This window comes from Embiotoca jacksoni, unplaced genomic scaffold (assembly GCF_022577435.1).
Source record: "Embiotoca jacksoni isolate LCO1_2020_lvr unplaced genomic scaffold, fEmbJac1.0.p SCAF_7, whole genome shotgun sequence".
Taxonomy (NCBI): Eukaryota; Metazoa; Chordata; class Actinopteri; family Embiotocidae; genus Embiotoca; species Embiotoca jacksoni.
This window is the reverse complement of record NW_027185425.1, coordinates 15,880,693-15,900,993: the sequence shown is the minus strand read 5'-3', so window position 1 is coordinate 15,900,993 and position 20,301 is coordinate 15,880,693. Positions and strand designations below refer to the sequence as shown.

Sequence of the window (20,301 nt, the reverse complement as noted above, 5' to 3'; positions counted from 1 at the left end):
CTTGTACAGTTTTAGCACATAACAAAATATGATTGTAATACAGTGTCTTTTAAAAGGACAGCTCATGGATTTAGGACTGCTCATGCATAAAATTGCAAGGCTAAAGCGAAACACATAAAAGTGTCCAAACTGAAGGTAAAAGTTGCTCCTAACTGTTACAGACAATTTTGACCAAAATTAATTTAATGATTAATTAATTCATTAATAATTTTAATAATAAACTTTCATACAAGAAATGTCACTAAAAGTGCTTCACGGTAAGAAAATTACAAGGAACATAAAAACATTTTAAGACGTAATTCAAAAATATAAAATAGAATGCATATCAAATTAAGCACCATTAAAAGCTTTATATGTTTGGAGAAGGACCTTAAAGTCAAGTGTTACAGGTAACCAGTGCAGAGCAACAAAAACTGGTCTAATGTGTTTCATCCTTGGTTCTGGTTAAGATCCTGAAGTCTCTGTTGTTTTTCTTTGGGGGGAATAATTGTCGTTAATTGTAACTAACACAACTCCAAAGTGGATTACTGGAAAGTTTGAAAAGTGGATAAAAAACTATTATCACTGTTTTACTGTCACATAAGAACCAGCCACAGGACAAATTTTTTACAATCTGGCAACCCAAAAAGGTGTACATTTCATATTTAATTACAGAAATATAACTGATGGTAAAGTATTCCTAAATCATTTGTTGATTATGAATAAATAGGCTGGTCAATGAAGTGTCCCTTTAATTGATACTGCGAAGATAATCTGAGGAGATATTTTTTTTAAGTTTCTCTTAAAAATACAAGAACTTGGAGGCTGAATGTGTTTGTTATCTTAGATGTGTTCCCAGTTTTATTTAGTAAAGTTACTGACACCATCAGATTTGGGTATGGCTACAGTTAATGGCATTTCTGATAGATTTTTTTTTTTTCATTGTTGATGGACTTTTTTTTAGATTATTTTTTTTATTAAATAAGCGATTATTTGTTCTACAAAAGGTCACTAATTAGTGGAAAATTACAATCAAATTATTGACTAACAATCATAAACCAAAAGATATCTATTTAACAGTATTAAACAAAGAAAAGCAGGACATTTTCATATTTATGGAGCTTTTTAAAGAACTAATCAATATCCAACATTTGTCAACAATTATGTATTGTATAACTAATAAATTAATGAAGTAGGTCCTAGCTATATTAGCATCGTTGACATCAGCGAAGTATATTTATATTTGACAGATGTGATAGTGCGTCTTTGGAGGTTTGGTCAATACCTTTTGGAACAACTTGGTGCTGCAGGTGTGTGTGTGTGTGTGTGTGTGTGAGAGAGAGAGAGAGAGTGAGTGAGTGAGAGAGAGAGAGAGAGAGAGAGAGAGACTCAGTAATAAGCTGTGGCGGCACGTTGCCACTCTGCAGCACTTGCGCATGCCTTTTACGCTCCTCTCAGCTCTCCGCGCTCCGTCACCGGCAGCTGGACTCAAAGTCATGCCGGTGGTGTTGGGGGTGGGGGCATCGCTGAGGCTGCACCTGCAACCGAGACAATCGAGCACGGCTTCGAGCACCACCCCACCTCCCCTCTCCTACCCGCCCTCCTCTTAAGCCCCCTCTCCTCCTCCTCCTCCTCTTCCTCTGGCTGTTGTTGCGCCTGTGCTGCTGCAGCGTCCAAGTTCAGGTGAGCCTCGTCTCCGGCACAACAAGTCCCCCTTCTCGGGGAGCCCTGACCGGGCGATGCTGGTTTTCCTCCCGGTGAATGCGATGCTCTAAATGGGCCGCGCAGGATGTGAAGCCTCGTTAGAAGACACAGGAGGATGGCTAAACCAGGCTCGTCTGCGACGGTGCTGCTGCTCCTGCTGGGCTTCCTCTCGGTGTCCTCCGTCAATGCCGGTGAGTTTTACCACAGGTTGATGAGCGATCATCACAAGTAAACAGGGGAGGGTGATGCACATATACCGGCTCATCACACACATGCTGCCGTTTAAGTATTACTGTGTTTAAACCACAGCTGTCTGATGTCATAGTATTTTGTACATTTTAGGGGAGCGCATCCCCCTTTGGAGAAGGCACCCGGCGCACATATGTGTTTGCATGTGCGTCAGCGGCAACATTTGCATCAGAAACAATAAGCTTTGTGATGGCAAAAATGCCTGACACAAGTTAGTCTGCATTAAGACTTGTACTTTTAGTCCAGTTTGGGGAACATTTCCATAAATTAGTGTCATTTTCTAAATAATCTTTGTTGCATTTGTGTGCTTGTAAGTTCTAGATTTGTGTAGGGAAATACATAAAAATGTGCATTTGATTTAAGAAAATAAGAGCGTACAACTCCACAAAGCAGATCATAAGGTGTTTAATTGAAAAATATATGGACATTTTACATTCTAGCTTCTAAAATGTGAGCATTTGCCACTTTTCTTTGTCATATGCGATGTCGATTGCCCAAAAAAATATATCTGGAAGATTGTTGTTGGTATTTTTCACAATTTTTTGACAACAAATTCCTTTTTAATTTGGGGAAATAATCTTTACTTGCAGCTCTAAGTGTGCAGCACATCTTCAGCCTGAAAATTCAACTCCCCTACATACAGCACAGCTCTCATCATCCCATGTCATGCGTGTTGGAGGTGTTAATCTCATCTATCTTTAATGCATAGTTTTTAACCTGCAGCTGCTCATATTCAAGAAGAACATTCATCTCAGGCGTAAGATCTCAGTTGCATTGCGTTCTAAAGATAAGCCGCGAGATAACAGATAGTCCTCTGAAAAAGCCCAAATCTCAGCGATAAAATCGTGCTGGATTAATCTCAACCTCCGGAGATTTGATATTTGGCTTTCTGAAGCTGGAGATGAATGCAGTTTTAAGGGTGAATTTTTTTGTAATCCTGCAGCCAGCTCTTTGTGTTTTTTTGGGCAGCAAACGATTTATGAATGGATGGCAATCCCTCTCTGCTATTGTATTGTTTCTGTGTGTGTGTGCTGGAAGATAAACAGTGGCAAAATAGGGAGTCATAGCAATGGATCGTGCACTTACTTGAGCACAGACCACACATCTAATCTGCATCAACAAACACTCTCACAGTCTTTGGGAGCCACTGACAGTTCGTCATCCACCAAAAAAAAAAAATCAAATTTCACCGACACTATGTAAGACCTGTTTTTTCCTTCTGTATTCCAATGATTGTGTTAGCATTGAACAGACTGGGAGGGAAGCAGAGAGAGAAAAGGAGAGTCCATTCCTCTTCCTGTAATGCCATTATTTAACTCTCTGAACAAGTCTCAGGCTGCTGGTTCAATATTTGCAGAGGTGCAGCGACAATCTAATTAGCAAAAAGTGACAGCGGTTGCTGCTGGTAATGTGACAGGTAAACGGAGACAGAAAGAGCACTGTGGCATTATCAATCACACGGGCACATACTGTTAGTAGCTTGAAAAGTGTTTCAAGTAGTTTGTCCTGGTTCAAATGCTACAAAATAAAACGTTACATAAGCAATGAAATGCACCCCCATTCAACTCAACACACATTTTGCTGCGGCAGCCCGACTGCTGCCTTTCAGTGGAAGTGGCGAGCTCGTGGTTCCGTTAATGGGAAGTCGTCTACATGTGCTTAAAGTGGGTTCAGTGGTAAGAACAGCACTGGTAGGTAACGGCAACAAGTATATGACCTTTATTTAACCAGGTAAAATCAATTGAGAACCAATTCTCATTTACAATGATGACCTGTCAGCACAGTCCACCCCCATGTCCACATGGACGGCAAAAGACTTCTCATTGTGCCTAAAAGCCACGGAGGCCAACAATTAAGAGAACGAGCAGGTGAGAAATGCAATGCATGAAATCCAAAGACGTGATGACAGCGATGAGGCCGTCGGGACCATCAACATTTTCCTCAGACGTATTATTAAATGAGTAAGAAAAACTTTATACGGCTCAAATTACATTATATAAACTTGTCACCCAACTAAAAACGAACTTCCACGGCCACCGCTATTTCTGAAAAGGGTTACACCGCAGAAATCGTGAAGTCTGAGCTTTCAGAAAATGAAAGCGGCCCGTGATCGTGAACACCACAAGAGGGAAACTCTTCCGGTGGACATGTTAAAAACGAGCCGGTTGTCAGACCAGTCGGGCTGAACTGCGGTTTGCTCATGTTAGCTTGCATTGGCAAACGTCGGGTCTCATTTAATATGACATTTCAACTACTATTTAAAGAAAGAAAATGAATGCCATCAAGTGTGATTTCAAAATTCCCTAAATCCACTGTCATTGTGAGCCCTTTCAGTTAACGGCAAAATACTTTGTTGTCCAAACAGATCTGAAACTAGCATGCTGCGCTCACATTGTCAACACCGTCCCAAAAGCCGCACGGCAGCCAAATCCACGACATATTTCTTGAAACCCAAACTGTTTGTGAGCACTTGGAAGAAGCAAAAACAAGCTGTAAAAACACAGGTATCAAATTACCAATTTAAAAAGTTGAATTGGCAAACTAATGAGCAAACAGTTCCCTGTTTACACATGCAGAAGATATGGAGCAATTCGCGAGCTAGTTGTTAACTTATTTAAGCAGCTGCAGGTCAAAAAAAAAAAAAGAACCATCTGAAAGATGATAAAATGCTGCATTAAACTGGTGTTTCTCACTGCGAGCAGCCCCTTTCAACGCACAAGTATGTGATCCATCATTCATTTAAAAGATATTGATTATAGCTGCAGACACACAGCTGGAGGTGGTGGTGAAAGAGGAAGTGTGCAGTCTCCAACGTGAAAGCACATGTGAGTGTATGTGTGTGTGTGTGTGTGTGTGTGTGTGTGTGTGTGTGTGTGTGTGTGTGTGTGTGTGTGTTTGTGTGTGTGTTTGTGTGTGTGCATGTTCTAGACCAGTACAAGGTCTGACTCTGACGTCTGAGTCAGGCTCATGGGAAATACAGCTCTGGCTCTGATCATTGAAGACCTTGTTTTGGTCACACACAAACACACACACGTTCTCTGCACGTCGTAAACACACAGACACGCTCCACTCTGTGCTGCCTTTACAGTTAAGGAAGGAAAAGTTGAATTTATCCATCACAGTTAATCTCCCGATCGACATGGTCGTGCATTGCATTCTGTGATGCGATTTCTTTTTTTTTTTTTTAGCATCGACATTTACTTCAATTGGCAATATGACAGAGGAAATATATCTTCATGAGTCACAATTTAATGAGCGTGCGTGGGAGAAAGAAGAGAGAAGAAGGTAAAGGATGGGAAAATGTGTGTGAGCATGTGCTTGAGAGAGAAACACCAAAACAAAGGCAGATGAGAAAAAGCGTCTTTTCAAGGGAAACACCAAGGGACCTGTGTGCGGTTAATTAGTCCTGGTATTAATGAAAGGAGATAGATTAATTTGTGGGCGGTGAAGAGAAGATCTTAGGGAAGGAGCCCTGCGAGAGCAAAAGAGCACAGAGTTCAGAGAGAGAGATAATGATGAAGAGGGAAAGGTTTGTGTTCAGGTCGACGTTGTAGCATCTTACTGTATCAATTACAAGGTGTAAAGATAGAATATTTATGACCTGTCTGCTTTAATTTGTTTCCCCTGGCCGTGGGTGTGTGTGCATGTCAGACACGCTGCTGTCAGCTCCGCTCAATGTGACCATCAGAGAGCTCGAGGTCAACTCCGCCGTGGTAACGTGGGAAATCTTGGAGGGAGACCCTGTCATTGGATTCGCCATCACCCAACAGGTACCTCTGAGTGTGTTGGGTCACGTTATGTAAGTGTGTGTAGAGAGAAAGTCAAGTCATAGTACAATTTATAGACTGTATGGAAATGTAGACGTAGTTTACAGGTCTGAAAAGTGAAGCTTATGTGGAAGGGCCATTCAGTGCAATACCACTGAGAGCCACTAGGGGTCGTCTTGTGAAAAGCCTCTGGCTCCATAGACTCACATTTAACTTTTCTCATGAAATACGAAGTCAACAAATGTTTTTCTCAAGTCATTATGGTGTCATTCTATATATTCACTTCTTCTGACCAGTGTCCTGGTGGTCCATCTAAAAATAATTCCATAATTCATTTTTTATTAGGCCTCAAAAAGCAGTATATTTGGGGGTATGTCTGGTTTGATTGAGTGTGCCTGTGGTGGAGTCAGGCTTTCGCTAGATGTGGGCGGCCGTAGCGTCCTTGGGTTTCCAAAAAGATCGAGTCAGATCCGCCACTTGCTCCTCCCCAGCTAAATATGGTCACTCCTAGCCTGGTCTTCTGGGTAAAAGTCTTGTGTTTTACCAATCCAACCACCTACCATCTTTCTGTCACATGACACGTGTCCTACCTTTTCTGAAATTATGATTATTTTCGATTCATACTGAATAAACGACCATAAATTCACTCAGAAATCATAGAAAAGAAGATGCTCCTTGTGACCCCTGAACTGATAATCAACACGTTTGTTCTCTTCAGTATCAAAGCCAATCCAGTGATATTTGTTGAACATCCATTGGTGCACTGCAAACAAAAGTACTAAAAAGCACACTTTTAATGGTGCCAAAGGAATTGCGTGATTTACATCAAACATACAAAAACACCCAGGAAATAAGTCCATTACAGTTACAGTTACACTTAAGATAGTTTACAAATGTACATTTTGTCTACATGAAGTTTTAATGGTTTCAGAAATCCCCCTTCTTTAATTGCCTGGCAAATAAAAGTGCCCCGAAGGAGCCTTATTCTTAATCTAACAGGAACCAATTGACCTGAGCAAGCAGCCCTAGCTGGATAATAATGTACATTTCTAGCAGGGTATGCTTGGCCAGAGAAGCACTCTCTCTCTTTAAGCTTAATTACATTGTGCCAGGAGGCTTTATTTCAGCTTTTTTTCCCCAAATATTAGCCAAGAGAGACGTGTACACATTTGCACGATATCAGCCTTCACCCGGAAAATTGGACCCCAGAAATCTGCATTTGATAAAGGATGCATCCAGGGAATATTTGCTAACAAGTAGAAAGAAAGTGTTGCCTTAAGGGAGCGGGCTGGAACTAAACCTGTGATTTTCATGCAACAACTTGACATTTGAGGAGAAAAAAAAAGAAAGAAGAAAATCAAAATTTGTACCTTTGTCTCCTTTTCTGTTCCTCTGCAGAAGAAGGATGTACGCATGCTGAGGTTCATCCAGGAAGTGAACACCACCACGCGCTCCTGTGCGTTGTGGGATCTGGATGAGGACACGGAGTACATCGTCCACGTTCAGAGCATTAGCATGGCAGGCAGCAGCCCTCCCAGTCAGCCCGTGCTGTTCAGAACGCCGAAGGAGTCAGAGAAGATGGCGTCCAAGAGTCCCGGTGAGAGAGAATAACACACATTTTCTTTAATCAAATCTAGGACTTTGTCATGAAATCTGGATGTAAACATCTTTTTTTTTTAACATAAGGGGACACTGGAGAATATTCAGCACTCATTTGTCCACATTTCTCTATTCATAGATCTCAATACAAACTCCTCTGAACAGTGTTTCTCTTGGTTTCATGTGCAAATCATATGTAAAGTTATTTATCCCTCAGTTCTCAGTGGAAAACATAATCAAAAGCTAAATGCATTCACTATGAGTTTTTACAGCAAACACACACAGTAGATCATTAAAATTCAATACATACAAAGCACATAAATGCAAATATGGAAGGACACAGAAACAGAAGCAATCTTGAATTAAAATAAGGAAGCAAGCAAACATTCCTCTACACATGCAAGTAGAGGCACGCACAGATTTTAATAGCAGCTTTTAACCGCAGACAATAACTCAGCAGAGGCCTCATGTTCTATTTATGCTCCAGCAGGGCAAGGAAAATGGTTATTCTACAGTTAAAGACAAATAAAACACCAAAACTGTCATCTAGGCGAGAAACCCTCCCACCTCTCCTCTACGATGTATTGTTCTTCCTCGTGAAACGCAGAGGCTGCCGTTATCTGGAGCAGCTTGTGGTACTTCCAATTTTATCATGTCCGACCCAGTTACAGTGCCAAAAGCAGCCCGCTTCAGCAAATGCTAAACGCTCAACAGCAGCAAGGTGATAAGAGAGGAAACAGGGGACATTAGGTAGCAAGTGCGATCCCCTGGAAGCACCAGCATTGTCGAGCTTGTCGAGTGCCCTCGGAGGGGAGTGTGTTGAGGAGTGATATATGTGCACCGTGTCCGTCTTAAGTCTCTCTTGGTAAAGCAACTCTCTTAGACATTTTCGCCAGTATAGAAAAAGGCCCTTTTTCTCCCAGTTACCATGAAACTTCCAATCTTTCCATATTCTCAGCAATAATTTACAATAATAACAAGAAAATGCATCACGTGATAAACAACCACTGAGAAATACTGATTGTAATGGACACACTTGCTGTGTTTCTAAATGACATACTTCCCTTAGTACACGAGCAAATAGTGCAATATTACCGGTGTTGTACTTGAATGTGGACAGAGTAGTGTTGTTTCAAATTGCACATTGACCAGAAATATCAGCAGCATGTGAACACATCACCCACCAAAATATCTGCAGCTTTAATTATTTTACCCAGAAATGAACATGTTCTCTGTTTAACACACTGATTCTTCTGTCCAGCAGCAGTAGTGATAAAAAAAAAAAAACACTTTTGTTTGGTGTTCTCAGACGCCTTAATTTGAAAATCCTTTACATGTGTGGCTCCGCCCCTTTCCTCTATGTAGCTAAAATGGCATCCATTTAGGGTGGAAAGTGTCCAATGTTTCAAACTTATTTTTTGGACCGTTTTGAGTGCATCATCCTGGTACTTGTAGTTCACTGCATGTTTCTGTACTTGACAGTGTGAACGCACTTCTGCACTCAAAATAGTGAGTGTTAGTGCTCAAGAAGGACATTTTGAACACAGCACGTGTGTTAAAGATGTTGAGCTTGACTATCTGTTCAGATGTTGATGGGTTCTGTCTTTGATGGAAGCTCCCTGTGTGCAAATTGTGTGTGTATGTGTGTGTGTGTGTGTGTGTGTGTGTGTGTGTGTGTGTGTGTGTGTGTGTGTGTGCGTGTGTGTTAGTGGAAGCGTTCATTAGCTGTCCTGATTAAATCTCCTGGCCATTACGGCTCTCCTCCGCTGCTAAGCGGGTATTAATCACCTGACACGATTTAGTATTTGTAGGCGTAATACAACACAACACGTAGCCTGTCTGAGTTTGTCTGTCTGTCTGTCTGTAGCTCATATTCAAAAGCAACATTAATACCAGAGGACTTCTGAAAAAATCTTTGAAGTATAATGGTTTTCATGTTGGTTATTACATTATACAGAAAGCTGTTTGGTAAATCAATCTTTTCCAGCCGTAAAATATTACACAGCCTCCTTACTGTCGGGACTGTTTCAACCTTTAATTCATCTCTGACAGTCTGCTGAACGCTGTGCTGCTCTGCTGCATCGGCCGGGCTCGTAGCTCCCCTCACACAGAAGGGAAGAAACCACAGTCTGCCTCACAATACAGCTGAAGGAGAGTTTGGGTTGGATGTTTTCTGTACAGAGAGGAGTTCCACTGGTTCTACAATTTGTCCCAATTATGACCACACAATCTGGAAAAGAAGAATAATATAATAGCAGCACAGAAAGGAAACATTTCCAACTTTAAACTTAGTTATAGTGAAGAAATCACAGCTGTAATCTCATTTGTTTTGTTTGTACACCATTGCGATCACAATAATTAACACAAATTCAATATTTTCCGCAAAAAAATGTCGTCAACAGAAGCTGTGCTCAAAGTATTATGGCATAAAGTACTCCCACTACTAACAAAAATAACTCCTCATTTACAATCAGAAAGGTTCTGCTTCCTCTCTTCTCATCACCAAAACAAACTCAATTCACCGGAGAAAACCAAAACAAGCAGGAAAACGGGGAGTGATGGGGTTTGTGGGAAATGTGGTCTTATCATTAAAATGAGGAATACTGTATGTTGGATTAGTTTTCTTCACACTTGTAGTTTTAAAAGACTGAATTTCGTTGAATTAATATTAAGTAAACAGCATCTAAAGCTCTTATTTTGACACCAGGTGTAGCCTTTGTGTTCAATATCAGTCACAGATTGTCTGTTCTGTAAAGCCACATCACTTTCATGAATTTTTTGTAACTTTAAGTTTCCATTTTTCTCGAAATTCAGTAAAAGCATAAAAAAAAGATTAGAACTAAAATGTTTCTGTGATTGGATTAGATTTAGATTAGACTTTATTAATCCCACCGTCGTCGTGTTGTGTTTGGCAAACAAGCTGCTGCATGGCTGTAAGTAGTAATCACTGCAAATTATGGGAAGGCTTTAATCAGTACATCAATCTAGACATTCACAATAATAGTTATTGTGTTTATGTAAACATACAGAAAGTGATATAATGTCTCCAGTAACTATGGCAACTTTACATCGACGAAGCAGTGGCCTGCTCTGCTGGTTATCTCCAAACCTCATCTTACAGCTTCATGTCTATAGTACCAGAGGCCTGCCCTCACAACAGAAACATGCAATCTGCTAGTACCAACTTTTTAAGAGTATAAGCTTCCCCTCTGTCAAGCCTGAGGTCTCAGCTTTAACGCAGAGTGATTACCATGGCAACTAGGAGACTCGTGAGCATGCCAGACCAGAGACACATCATCCTGGACTCATCCAGACAAACAGAGCTGTCTCATAAAGACATCAGGCGGAGGGTGAAACTCCCCCTTTACTAGAGGTCAGAGCTACATACATCTATCACTGACCAAATTTCAAAATAAAAGTTTAATACATTTAGCTTGTAGAGCCAGGGGTTAAACGCACACCACTGGTGGTGAATTGTGAGAACAGTAATGAAGTTCTGGTGCTGCATTAGTCACCAGTCAGAAAGCAAGTCAGAAAATCCCATTCAAAATGGCAAATCAGAATGAATGTGCGGTTTATAAACATATAAACACATAGCCTGAATTAGCAATTGATTCCTTTTTTATCACGTGTAAATGTAATAAGAAAATTAACTGTAATACCGTCTTATATTATCAGCACGTTAAGTTAGCCTGGCTGCGCCGACTGTGGCTCACAGCTTCAGTTTTCTTTGCTGTGAGTACAGTCTTGGAACTCGGCCCGAATTAACGTTAGCTCTGAAGAGCAGACCAATCAGCGACACGTGTCGGTGGTTGACCGCGTTCGTCCCGTCCCTCCTTTACTGGGGTTGGACAGCTGGTGACAGTGACCAGCTGAAAAAACTCCAAACGTTCATCACTCAGGACATAATAAACACTCAGCACCTCATCAAGTTGCTGACGCTCATTAAAACAATTCATAAAATATCCTGTACTCAGGAAAAAAGGCTTTGGTGGACACGGGCCGTAGGTAGTTGCAGCAGTGGCAGAGTGGAGGTTGGTTTTGGTGCGAGCTGATTGGTTAAAATCAACCCAAGGTCCAGGTCCAGTAGGATGGAACGACTGCAAACGATTCTCTATGGAGGGTAGCCAGACTCAATAATTCATAGAATGGAATTGGGTCTGGTTCACACTAGGCCAGCATTAAGGACCAGCTGCCTTCAGCCAGTGTGTTGACAACACTTCCTCTGAGGTTATGCATATCCCCTTAAGATGCAGATCAGTCACAGCGATGTCTGTCTTCTGTTTCCACAACCCTTTGGATGATACACTGAGCCAGGGGAAGCCTTCCCCGGCTGGAGGACGGAGGCAGTTTGACCAGTAGGTTGTGGGAGGCGACGGCGAGGCCTTCTGTTGGCAACAGAGAGCGAGAGCTTGTAGTGCGGACTGTGTTCAAACCCTCTAACCCTGTGATTGGTGTTATGCTGATGCTGCCAGACTGCTGTCAGCAGGAGAAACACAGCGAGTGATTGGGTGGTGATCCAGCTCTCTCTGTCTCTGTGGACCTCTGCTCTCATTTAGCTTTAATTACACTGACCAGAGCGGAGAAGTTACAGCAGCCGTCCTCTCTGTTCGCTCCTGCCACCCTGTTTGATTCTTTTATCTTTCCCTGCAGAGGTTCAGAGTGCTGGCAATTTCACATTTGCTCTCTGAGACAATGACTCGTTCTCAGCAGCATGTTGTTGACTGTGTGCATGTGTGTGTGTGTGTGTGTGTGTGTGTGCGTGCGTGCGTGTGTGCGTGCGTGCGTGTGTGTGTGTGTGTGTTCTCCCTCCAGACGAGGTGACGATGGAGGAGGTTGGTCAAGCTGCCCAGCTGAGGGCTGGAGAACTCATCATCATTGTAGTGGTGCTCATCATGTGGGCAGGTAATATTCCTCTTCAACGACACACATTTATCACTGCAGACCTTATAGGAACTGTCTGTGCGGCAAATAAGTTCCTATTATGAGACAAACACATCGGCTGTGGAGTCTTCACTCTGTGAGGAGTATTTTGTTCCCTGCAGTGGGATGGTAAAATGGCCAGTCTGCATTTTGGGTGTTCAGAGCACATGAAATCCAAGACTCAATTCTGTAGATTGCAAATGGAAACAAAAATAAACTGTTTCGGGAGGGAAGTAGCCCTAATAGTAACATTCTTCTGAAAATGGACCAAAAAAAAAATATATATATATATATATATATATCCATACATACAGACAAAACAAAGATTGCAGATGAGAAATCATGCAAAGGGAAGTGTTATGTTGAAATGCAACATTTCAGACATGATACTAGCTGTTGTTTTGTACGTGCGCGTATGCTGTATGCATGTTACTAAGTGATATCATTATTTCTTTAACATGTTATATATGCCACACATTATGTAATGATGACAAAGTTTACGTGTTACAAACAAATGACAACCAACAGTGACATCACCCGTTGGTTTGTGAACTGCCATTTTGAGGCGTCGAGTTCGACATTTCGGCTGTCGCCATCTCAGTTTTTTGGAACCATAAGTGACCAAATTTTAAACAAGCTGGTGAGTGAGGTGTGCATCTAACGCAACCTGATTGGGAACCCGATCCACCTATAGCGGAAACCTGATTGCACCACAGACCTGTCAATCAAACCAGACACACCCATAAACCCCAATCCTAACCCTCGCAAAACATTTGGGGAGGGATACATGACTTTGAGGGCTGATACATGACAAAACTTTGGTCTCAAGTCAATGGTAGTTTTTGTACTGTTATTCAAAGGGCCCATTATAAAGAGAGCACGTTTGCGCCTATTTAGAAAGTTGCAAAACACACAGCGCTTCTAACATGCAGCACCGTGCAAACATGCAAAACAGTTCAGATAAAAAGACAACCATGTGAAAGATTAATGTTGTGCACATCAATCTGTGCACGGGCAGATCTGTTTCCTTCGCAGAGAAGAGCTCTTTCTTGCTACTTGACAAATCTGCTGATGTAATAGCAATCCATCAACGTGCAAACATAGCTGGCTCTTAAAGTGAATGGGAGATGACACTTTGATTGGTTTACTTCATGATACACCTAAAGCCACCTATGACTATTTAAGAGTCTAAGGGCCTGTGTTTGAACAATGCACCTCATGTTATGCTCACATTATCTGCTGTTAAACTAGAAACAAATGGAATTGAGGTCATTCGAAATGCACCTAAACTATGCAGTTTAGACCTTGAGATTAGATTGTTAAAATAGAGCCCAACTGTTGTTCTAGTCCAAATGTAGATGTTTAGATAATACACATAATAAATGAAACTTTTGACCTGCTAGTGACACTTCAGAAAATCAGCAGGGATCAGCTAGGTTGATTCATCCTCTGGGGACCCTGAACGACTTTACAAAATGTCATTCTAATCCGTCTGACAGTGTTCAGTTTTACTTCTTACCATCTGCAGGAACTCACATATTGTAATGACAGCATCTTGATATCAAGAAAAAACATGATGTCGTTCACATTTTTCAGATCATTCAGACAGAAGTAACACACAACTTTCTGTCAAACTTATTGTTACATCAAAGTTGATTTTTGTGCTGATAGAAACATTTTATGAAGTGCTCTTTTCTGGAAAAAAAAAAAAAAAAGAAAAGAAAAAAGAGACATAAACAGAGTGCAGCCACTTGCAAGGTCACCTTTTCAAGTTACATTACATTACATTTCATTTAGCTGACGCTTTTATCCAAAGCGACTTACAATAAGTGCATTTCAACCATGAGGATACAAAACCCAGAACAACAGGAATCAAGAAAATACAATTTCTTCAAGAGAGCCAAACTACAAAGTGCTGTCAGTAAGTGTCATTTTAAGCGCTACTAAAGTTCTACTGTTCAAGTGACAAGAGTGTGACTGCTGGTTATTTCAGCCTCCCAGTCATGAGCTCTATGATGCACTTATCCTTTTGTGCACCTCAGCTATACAGTTCAGTACAGCTCAGTTTTACAGCTATAAATATTCCTCACTAACCCACTTTACCAACCGCAAAGAGATACAAATATGGCCCAAATACTGTATGTTGTACATACAGTATATTAACAGCAAGAGGCCGATATTTCCCTCGCCAATTACCCACGAGAGGATGAGAGGCTGGGGGAGAAACAGAGGGAGATTCAAAGGGAGCAGCAAGGGAAAAGAGTGAAAAACTGAGCTAATCGAGACTGGAGAAAAGGAAAAAGGAGGGCAGGGTGATGAAAAAAAACCTGTAACTGAAGGAGGCGAATTGTGTTTTTCAGCTTTTAATTGGGCCTGTGGGGCAAGCTGGGGGATATCACAGTGAGATATCCCATCTCACCCTTTGGTACTGCAGTGAGCAGATGAGCCGAGGCTGACGCCTGTTCGGGCCTGGATTCTCCACATGCTCCTCCACCGTCATGAATTATTCTCTTTCTCCCCTCTCCGTGCTTGTTCTTTATCAGCCTCCACATCTCCAACTCTTCTGCCATGTTTTTAATCTCTGTGACTGAAGCCAGGCTCCACGTGGTTATCACTTCATCGAGTTCATATCTCCATCTGCTCATTTCACACTCTGCGTGTCTCCGTTTCCCTCAGTTCAATCTGATCAGCTTTATTGACACATCAGAAGTACATCAACTCGTCCATCTGTTGAATGAAATGCCGTGTATCAATATTTCAAGGTGTTCAGGCCTATAGAGAGTCAACAGGTGCATTCAGGGACATGACTAACAAATAAGCAGATTTGGAGCTTTTTGTTTCTTCCCTAAGATTTAAATCAAGTGAGGTTAATGCAATTTCCAATAGTTTTACCAACTTTAAATTCTTTTATATATATATATATAAAAAAAAAAAAGTCTGACAATTAGCAAAACAGTCTCCACTCAATGTCCACTGACTGTGGAGATTTCGGTGGTGTCACATGGTCCTCATCAATCAAAGTTGACACTGACATTTCATTCCTGACCTTTGAAACTGTTCACAAAACAATCGAAGCCGCATGCCTGTTCTGGAGCTTTCAACCATATCTTCTTTATTAGCAGCGTCATGTTGACATGAATTCGTTAATATAATCGTGAATGTAAGATTTAAGAAAATCTACATGGATAGAGGTAAGAACCTTCCATGTAAGCTTCTATGAGCAACACTTACAGGTCCCAACAGGCTGTGTGCATTTCTATGCGGACTGAGTGTGTTTAGACTTTCACAATATCTGTATAGCCCCTAAACCTGCTTCATAATCAAAAGCAAAAAGTAAATCTGAATTGATATAATATGGGACCTTTAAAGGAATATTTCAACATTTTTGATGATACACTTATTTTTTTCATGCTGAGAGAAAAGGTCATCTAAAACCCTCACACATCTTACAGCAAATATGAAGCTAAAGCCGGCAAGTGGTTAGCACAGCTTAGCATAAATACAGAAAAAACATTCCTTCAATGTTATTGTAACTAGTAATTGTCATGTCCATCCGTCTCTCAGGGGTGATCGCCCTGTTTTGTCGTCAGTATGACATCATCAAAGACAACGAGCCCAACAACAACAAGGACAAAGCCAAGAACTCCTCAGAGTGCAGTACTCCTGAGCACCCACAGGGGGGGTTACTGCGCAGCAACGTCTGAGACCAGCCCTGCATCGCCTTCTGCAATAACCAACTCCTCAAACCTCAGGACAGGTGAGAAACAGGAAATCCTTATTGACTAATCTCTGCAAAGAGCTCACATCTTACGTCATCCTCACAGAAATACCTCTTCTTATTCTATTTCTATTTACATGCTTTTTTCAGTCTAACGACAGTCTAAATTAAGTAACCATATCACCATGAATTAGCTGTGTTTTCTCTCTGTCTGCCATCTATTATTACAAATCACAGTCCTTTTTGTGGTTTTGAACTAATTTGGGGTCTGAGTGACTTATTTCTTTTTGCAAATGACCATTTACTGAACCACAAAACATGACCGGCATTTCAAGCGAGGAATTTCTCAACATGCTCAAGTTGTACATGGTGCTGTAGTACGAGAGGGGCTTGATATTTCTAGAGTTTAGAAGCCAGTAACTTCTTTTATATTTACCAAAACTAAAAATATAAGAATAAAAGGGTATAAAATAGACTGTATTTTTGTCTTCTGTGGCACAAGATGCAAATGTTAGCACGTACGGCCAACGAGCTTACTATTTACGGTGATAACCAAATGTTTCTTTCAAAGCCAAGGGGTTATATCATTGTGTTATTCTTTGTTTAGTCACAGGTTGCTAGATGTAACTAGTTTTGGGTGATGTTAGCAGCTATTCCATATCATAGTCATCAGATGGTGAGGATAAAAATGATTTTCTTGGAATGTGAAGCTTCACCCTCAGTCTCTTGGCTGTATCTCATGTATAGAGCTGTCAAGCGCATTTTTAAGACCCTTTCATGGACTTCTTGTTTTGACACGAGTCAGCGGAAGAGGATAAAACGTCAGCTGCAGATGGAGTTTTCAGACGATTCACGGGCTAATTAGCTGACGACAAGTGATGAAATCTGCCACTCGTCATTTCAGTCGCGGCACCTGGAAAAGAGATGCTGCTTTTGAGTACCTCCGTCTGAAATCCTCGGCCCGTTGTTGCAACAATTACTCTGACTTTTGAGTAGTTATGACTGTCACTGTGAAAAGCAGACTCTGGAGTGCTGAAATTGAAGGCTTGACAGATGGAGCAACATTAGTGACAAGAGACGGGGCCTCGGGGAACAGGCAATTAAGAACAAACAAACAAAACAGAAAAATTGCCTAAGACACAAAACAAATACTATCCTGACTAAAGATTTTTGACCTTTTGCTTTCGGTCCTTATCATCGTTGAGCTGTTACAGCCTTTTGTCTGTCCTCATGGATGATAACTTTGTTTCTTTCAGACCCTGAGACCAAGAGAAAGCCATTCTGAGAAAAAACACTGAAGAACAGATAAACCATCACAGAAGCTGTTCTTAACACAATGGAGCTCTCTACAAACTCCAGAGCGGACACAAATTTGATGTTGTGGAACCGAAGGCTGCAAACAGTCGAACGGGAAACAAAATTGCATTCACTTCTACCGTGACCAAAACTGGACTGTAGCCGACTTGCAGCTGAAACAGACACAAGACATTAACCGTCCGTCCATCACTTTCTTCGTGACGAGGACTGCTTGATTCATACGTCCTGGTTTCACCTCATCAGTGGCATGGAATCCCAGGAACGGATCATCAAACATGAATGCCGACTTCAGGTTCGTACGGCTGGTCGGAGATGGCAGAAACGTAGGCTGCTACACAAGAAGCGCTGGCCCAGGTACCAGTCAGCACAAAACAAAACAAGCCTGTTTTAAAACTGAGGACTTTCTCTTTTTCTATCTGTCCATCTGCCATTACGTCCTTTCTTTTTAACAGCCCTCTGTGTAGCAGCTCATCTCCTCCCCCTGTCTTTCTGTGCCAGTGTCTCTCTAATAAGCACATTGCTGTTTGGCGCTCCTCCTGTTGTGATTGTTTGAGCCCTTATGATCTCAGTCTTGATTAGGGTATGATTACACTGTTGGGTCAGAGGTTTTGCACAGAGTTTTGTCTCCTGCCTCTCTCGATCTCTTCATCATCAGTTAAATGATGCATCTGGGGGGTTTTTTTAGGTTTTTTTTTATCTCTTCTCCAAGAAGGAACTTTAACTCTCTCCCACTGACATCCCCAGTATTTTACTAACATAAGGTAGGGGACGATGATTGACTACAGCCATGATTCAGTTTAAAGTTCCTCTTGATTAAAACCCTGAAAAAACTCAAATCTGTTCATCAAAATTACATTTAGAAATTTTGTTCCAAGAAAAAGAAATCTCCAAATGTCTCAAAGTGGCTCCGATGTAACTCGACATCTCTGCTTTTATTCAGTATGTTCGGATATATGAAAATTCAAATAGTCTCTGCCTCTATCTCCACCCACCCATTCGCAGCTCCCCTGCAGCCTCATATGTAAAGCCCCACCCCCCTGGGTGCTGTGTTTGACGGGACTGGTTCCTTAGGTGTGTGACGTAAAAAACCCGGGCTGTCTGAGTCTGTCTTTTTTAGGCTCTCAGATTGTCACTGCAGTTCTAAAATAGAAATATTCAGCCATGACTGCTCATTTTGCTCATGGGATGTCCTCTTGCATTTAAAAAAAACAATGATTGCTCTTTCAGGCAATTTGTCATTCAAATTCAAATATTAAAAAAATTCCCAGCTTTGAAATCCAGATGTTAACATCAGTGTCAACCTTTTCTAAAAACTGACATGTCTTGTGGAAAGTAGCTAATTTCGGTTCCTTTTTAAAAGGTATTGTTCATGTCTGCATATTCAGCGATCAGCACTACATGCCATCTGTGGTCTGCAGCAGGATGTGCTGGGAATATGGATGGAGATATGGAGGGCATCGTTCCTAATGAAATGTATAAACTGGCCAAGGTTTGGCTGGGCTTCCATTCGGGTTTGGCAGAAGACCCACAGGGATGCCAGGAAGCACAGAGACGATACACTCGCCTGTGTGGCTGAAGCCTGTTTTGAAAATATTTTTTATGAGACTCCCTTTGCAGCTATCATGAACATGCATAATGAGACTAAAATGGGATAGAAAAAAAATACATCAAATTAATGTTTAAGTGCACAAAAGTTACACTGTAGACTTCCCAAACTGCCAGCAATGCAGTATGTCGAAGTTTGATGAACTGGCACGTTTATGAAAACATTCGTGAAGATATAATTTACATGCTAATAGTTGAAGATTTAAACACAGTATTTACAGCTGAAACCTTAAACAGGTCTCCTCCTCCAATCTGGCAGTCCAACAATGTAAAAAAAAAAAAAAAAGGCTCAAGTCCAAATTTATTACAAGCCTCAAACATCTAAAAGTAGTCCACTTGTGTATTTTAGATTGTCCTCACCGAGAACTGTCATGAACAAAGCTTCAGGCTCATATTATTATTGCCAAGATGCCCAGTATGCGAGGCATTTTATACAGAAATTGATTAACGTATAAAATGTTTCTGTCAAAACAAAGAAAAAGAATCCATGACAACACCCAAAACCATCAATGAATTAGGCCTGTTAAGTACAAACAGAGCCAAAGCCTGTGTTATTTAGCTTATTTCTTCTTTGTGACATTAGATCTATTGTTAACACATCAGTGAGCTGCATTGTTTCACTGGGTGACGTGTTCCTACACCGTGGGCATTGTCATTCATTTTGAGTCCATCCCACAGCATCCTGCTGCTGTACAAACTTCCCCTTCCACCAGTTGTATAATAATCCGCAGCTGAAAAGAGTCCCAAGCAAATACAGAATTAATTCCTGTACAAGTAACAGTTGTTTAAAAACTACAGTTTCCAGCCGTTCTCGAAATCAAAGAGCATTTTTAAAAAGAGAAAGTAGATTTTTGTGTGCCATCTTGAAAGATTTATAACCTCAGCAGGAGCCAATGAGTGATTAATGGGCTCTACAGGCAGACTAAGGAACAGCTTGTTGGTTTTGGTCTTTTCTTGGGATTTGTTTGACAGAAAGAACCAAAGAATAACGACAACCTGATTCTCTAACGTAGAAACACGTGGATAGATTAATTAAAAGGAGGAAAATAATCATTAATTGCAGCCCCAGTTCTCCGGAGCACTTGGACATCTTACTATTAAAGCAGAATCACGGCACATAACCTTCTCTCTTGTGCCGTTACCACTTCATCAAGGGTTTTATGTGGAGAAGCAAAGGACTTTATCAGGATTATCCAGCTTTAGATAAGGACTCATTATCTTCTCCGGAGGTTCCTCTTCAATTATGTTGTGTTATCTGCATACTTGCAAATATATTGGAACCGTAACCCTGCATAACAGCGCCCACCAGTTGAGTTCAACGAAGGAGTCAGACAGAAAAATGCTGCGAAGCTGAACTCAGCAGAGCTGCACCCTTATTAGTGATAATGAGTGAATGTCTGACTGCCTGGCTGCTTGTGATGACTGCTAATCAGCAGCACA

The 20,301-nt window shown here is 41.2% G+C and overlaps 1 protein-coding gene across 1 annotated transcript; it reads left to right on the top strand.

The window, feature by feature from the left end:
• Positions 1 to 1,445: 1,445 nt before the first annotated feature.
• Positions 1,446 to 19,150, top strand: fndc5b (fibronectin type III domain containing 5b). Its single transcript, XM_069175987.1, has 6 exons — positions 1,446 to 1,874; positions 5,584 to 5,702; positions 7,098 to 7,296; positions 12,114 to 12,203; positions 15,786 to 15,978; positions 17,196 to 19,150. Exons 1-5 carry the CDS (start codon positions 1,799 to 1,801, stop codon positions 15,923 to 15,925), a joined length of 624 nt encoding a protein of 207 aa, XP_069032088.1. The 5' UTR covers positions 1,446 to 1,798; the 3' UTR covers positions 15,926 to 15,978; positions 17,196 to 19,150.
• The last annotated feature ends 1,151 nt before the right edge of the window (positions 19,151 to 20,301 follow it).

Excerpts from the sequence above, each read along its gene's own strand:
- fndc5b (XM_069175987.1), top strand. The coding sequence starts at position 1,799 with ATGGCTAAACCAGGCTCGTCTGCGACGGTGCTGCTGCTCCTGCTGGGC. Across the intron at positions 5,703-7,097 it reads GATTCGCCATCACCCAACAG|AAGAAGGATGTACGCATGCT; the intron begins GTACCTCTGAGT and ends GTTCCTCTGCAG. Across the intron at positions 7,297-12,113 it reads GATGGCGTCCAAGAGTCCCG|ACGAGGTGACGATGGAGGAG; the intron begins GTGAGAGAGAAT and ends TTCTCCCTCCAG.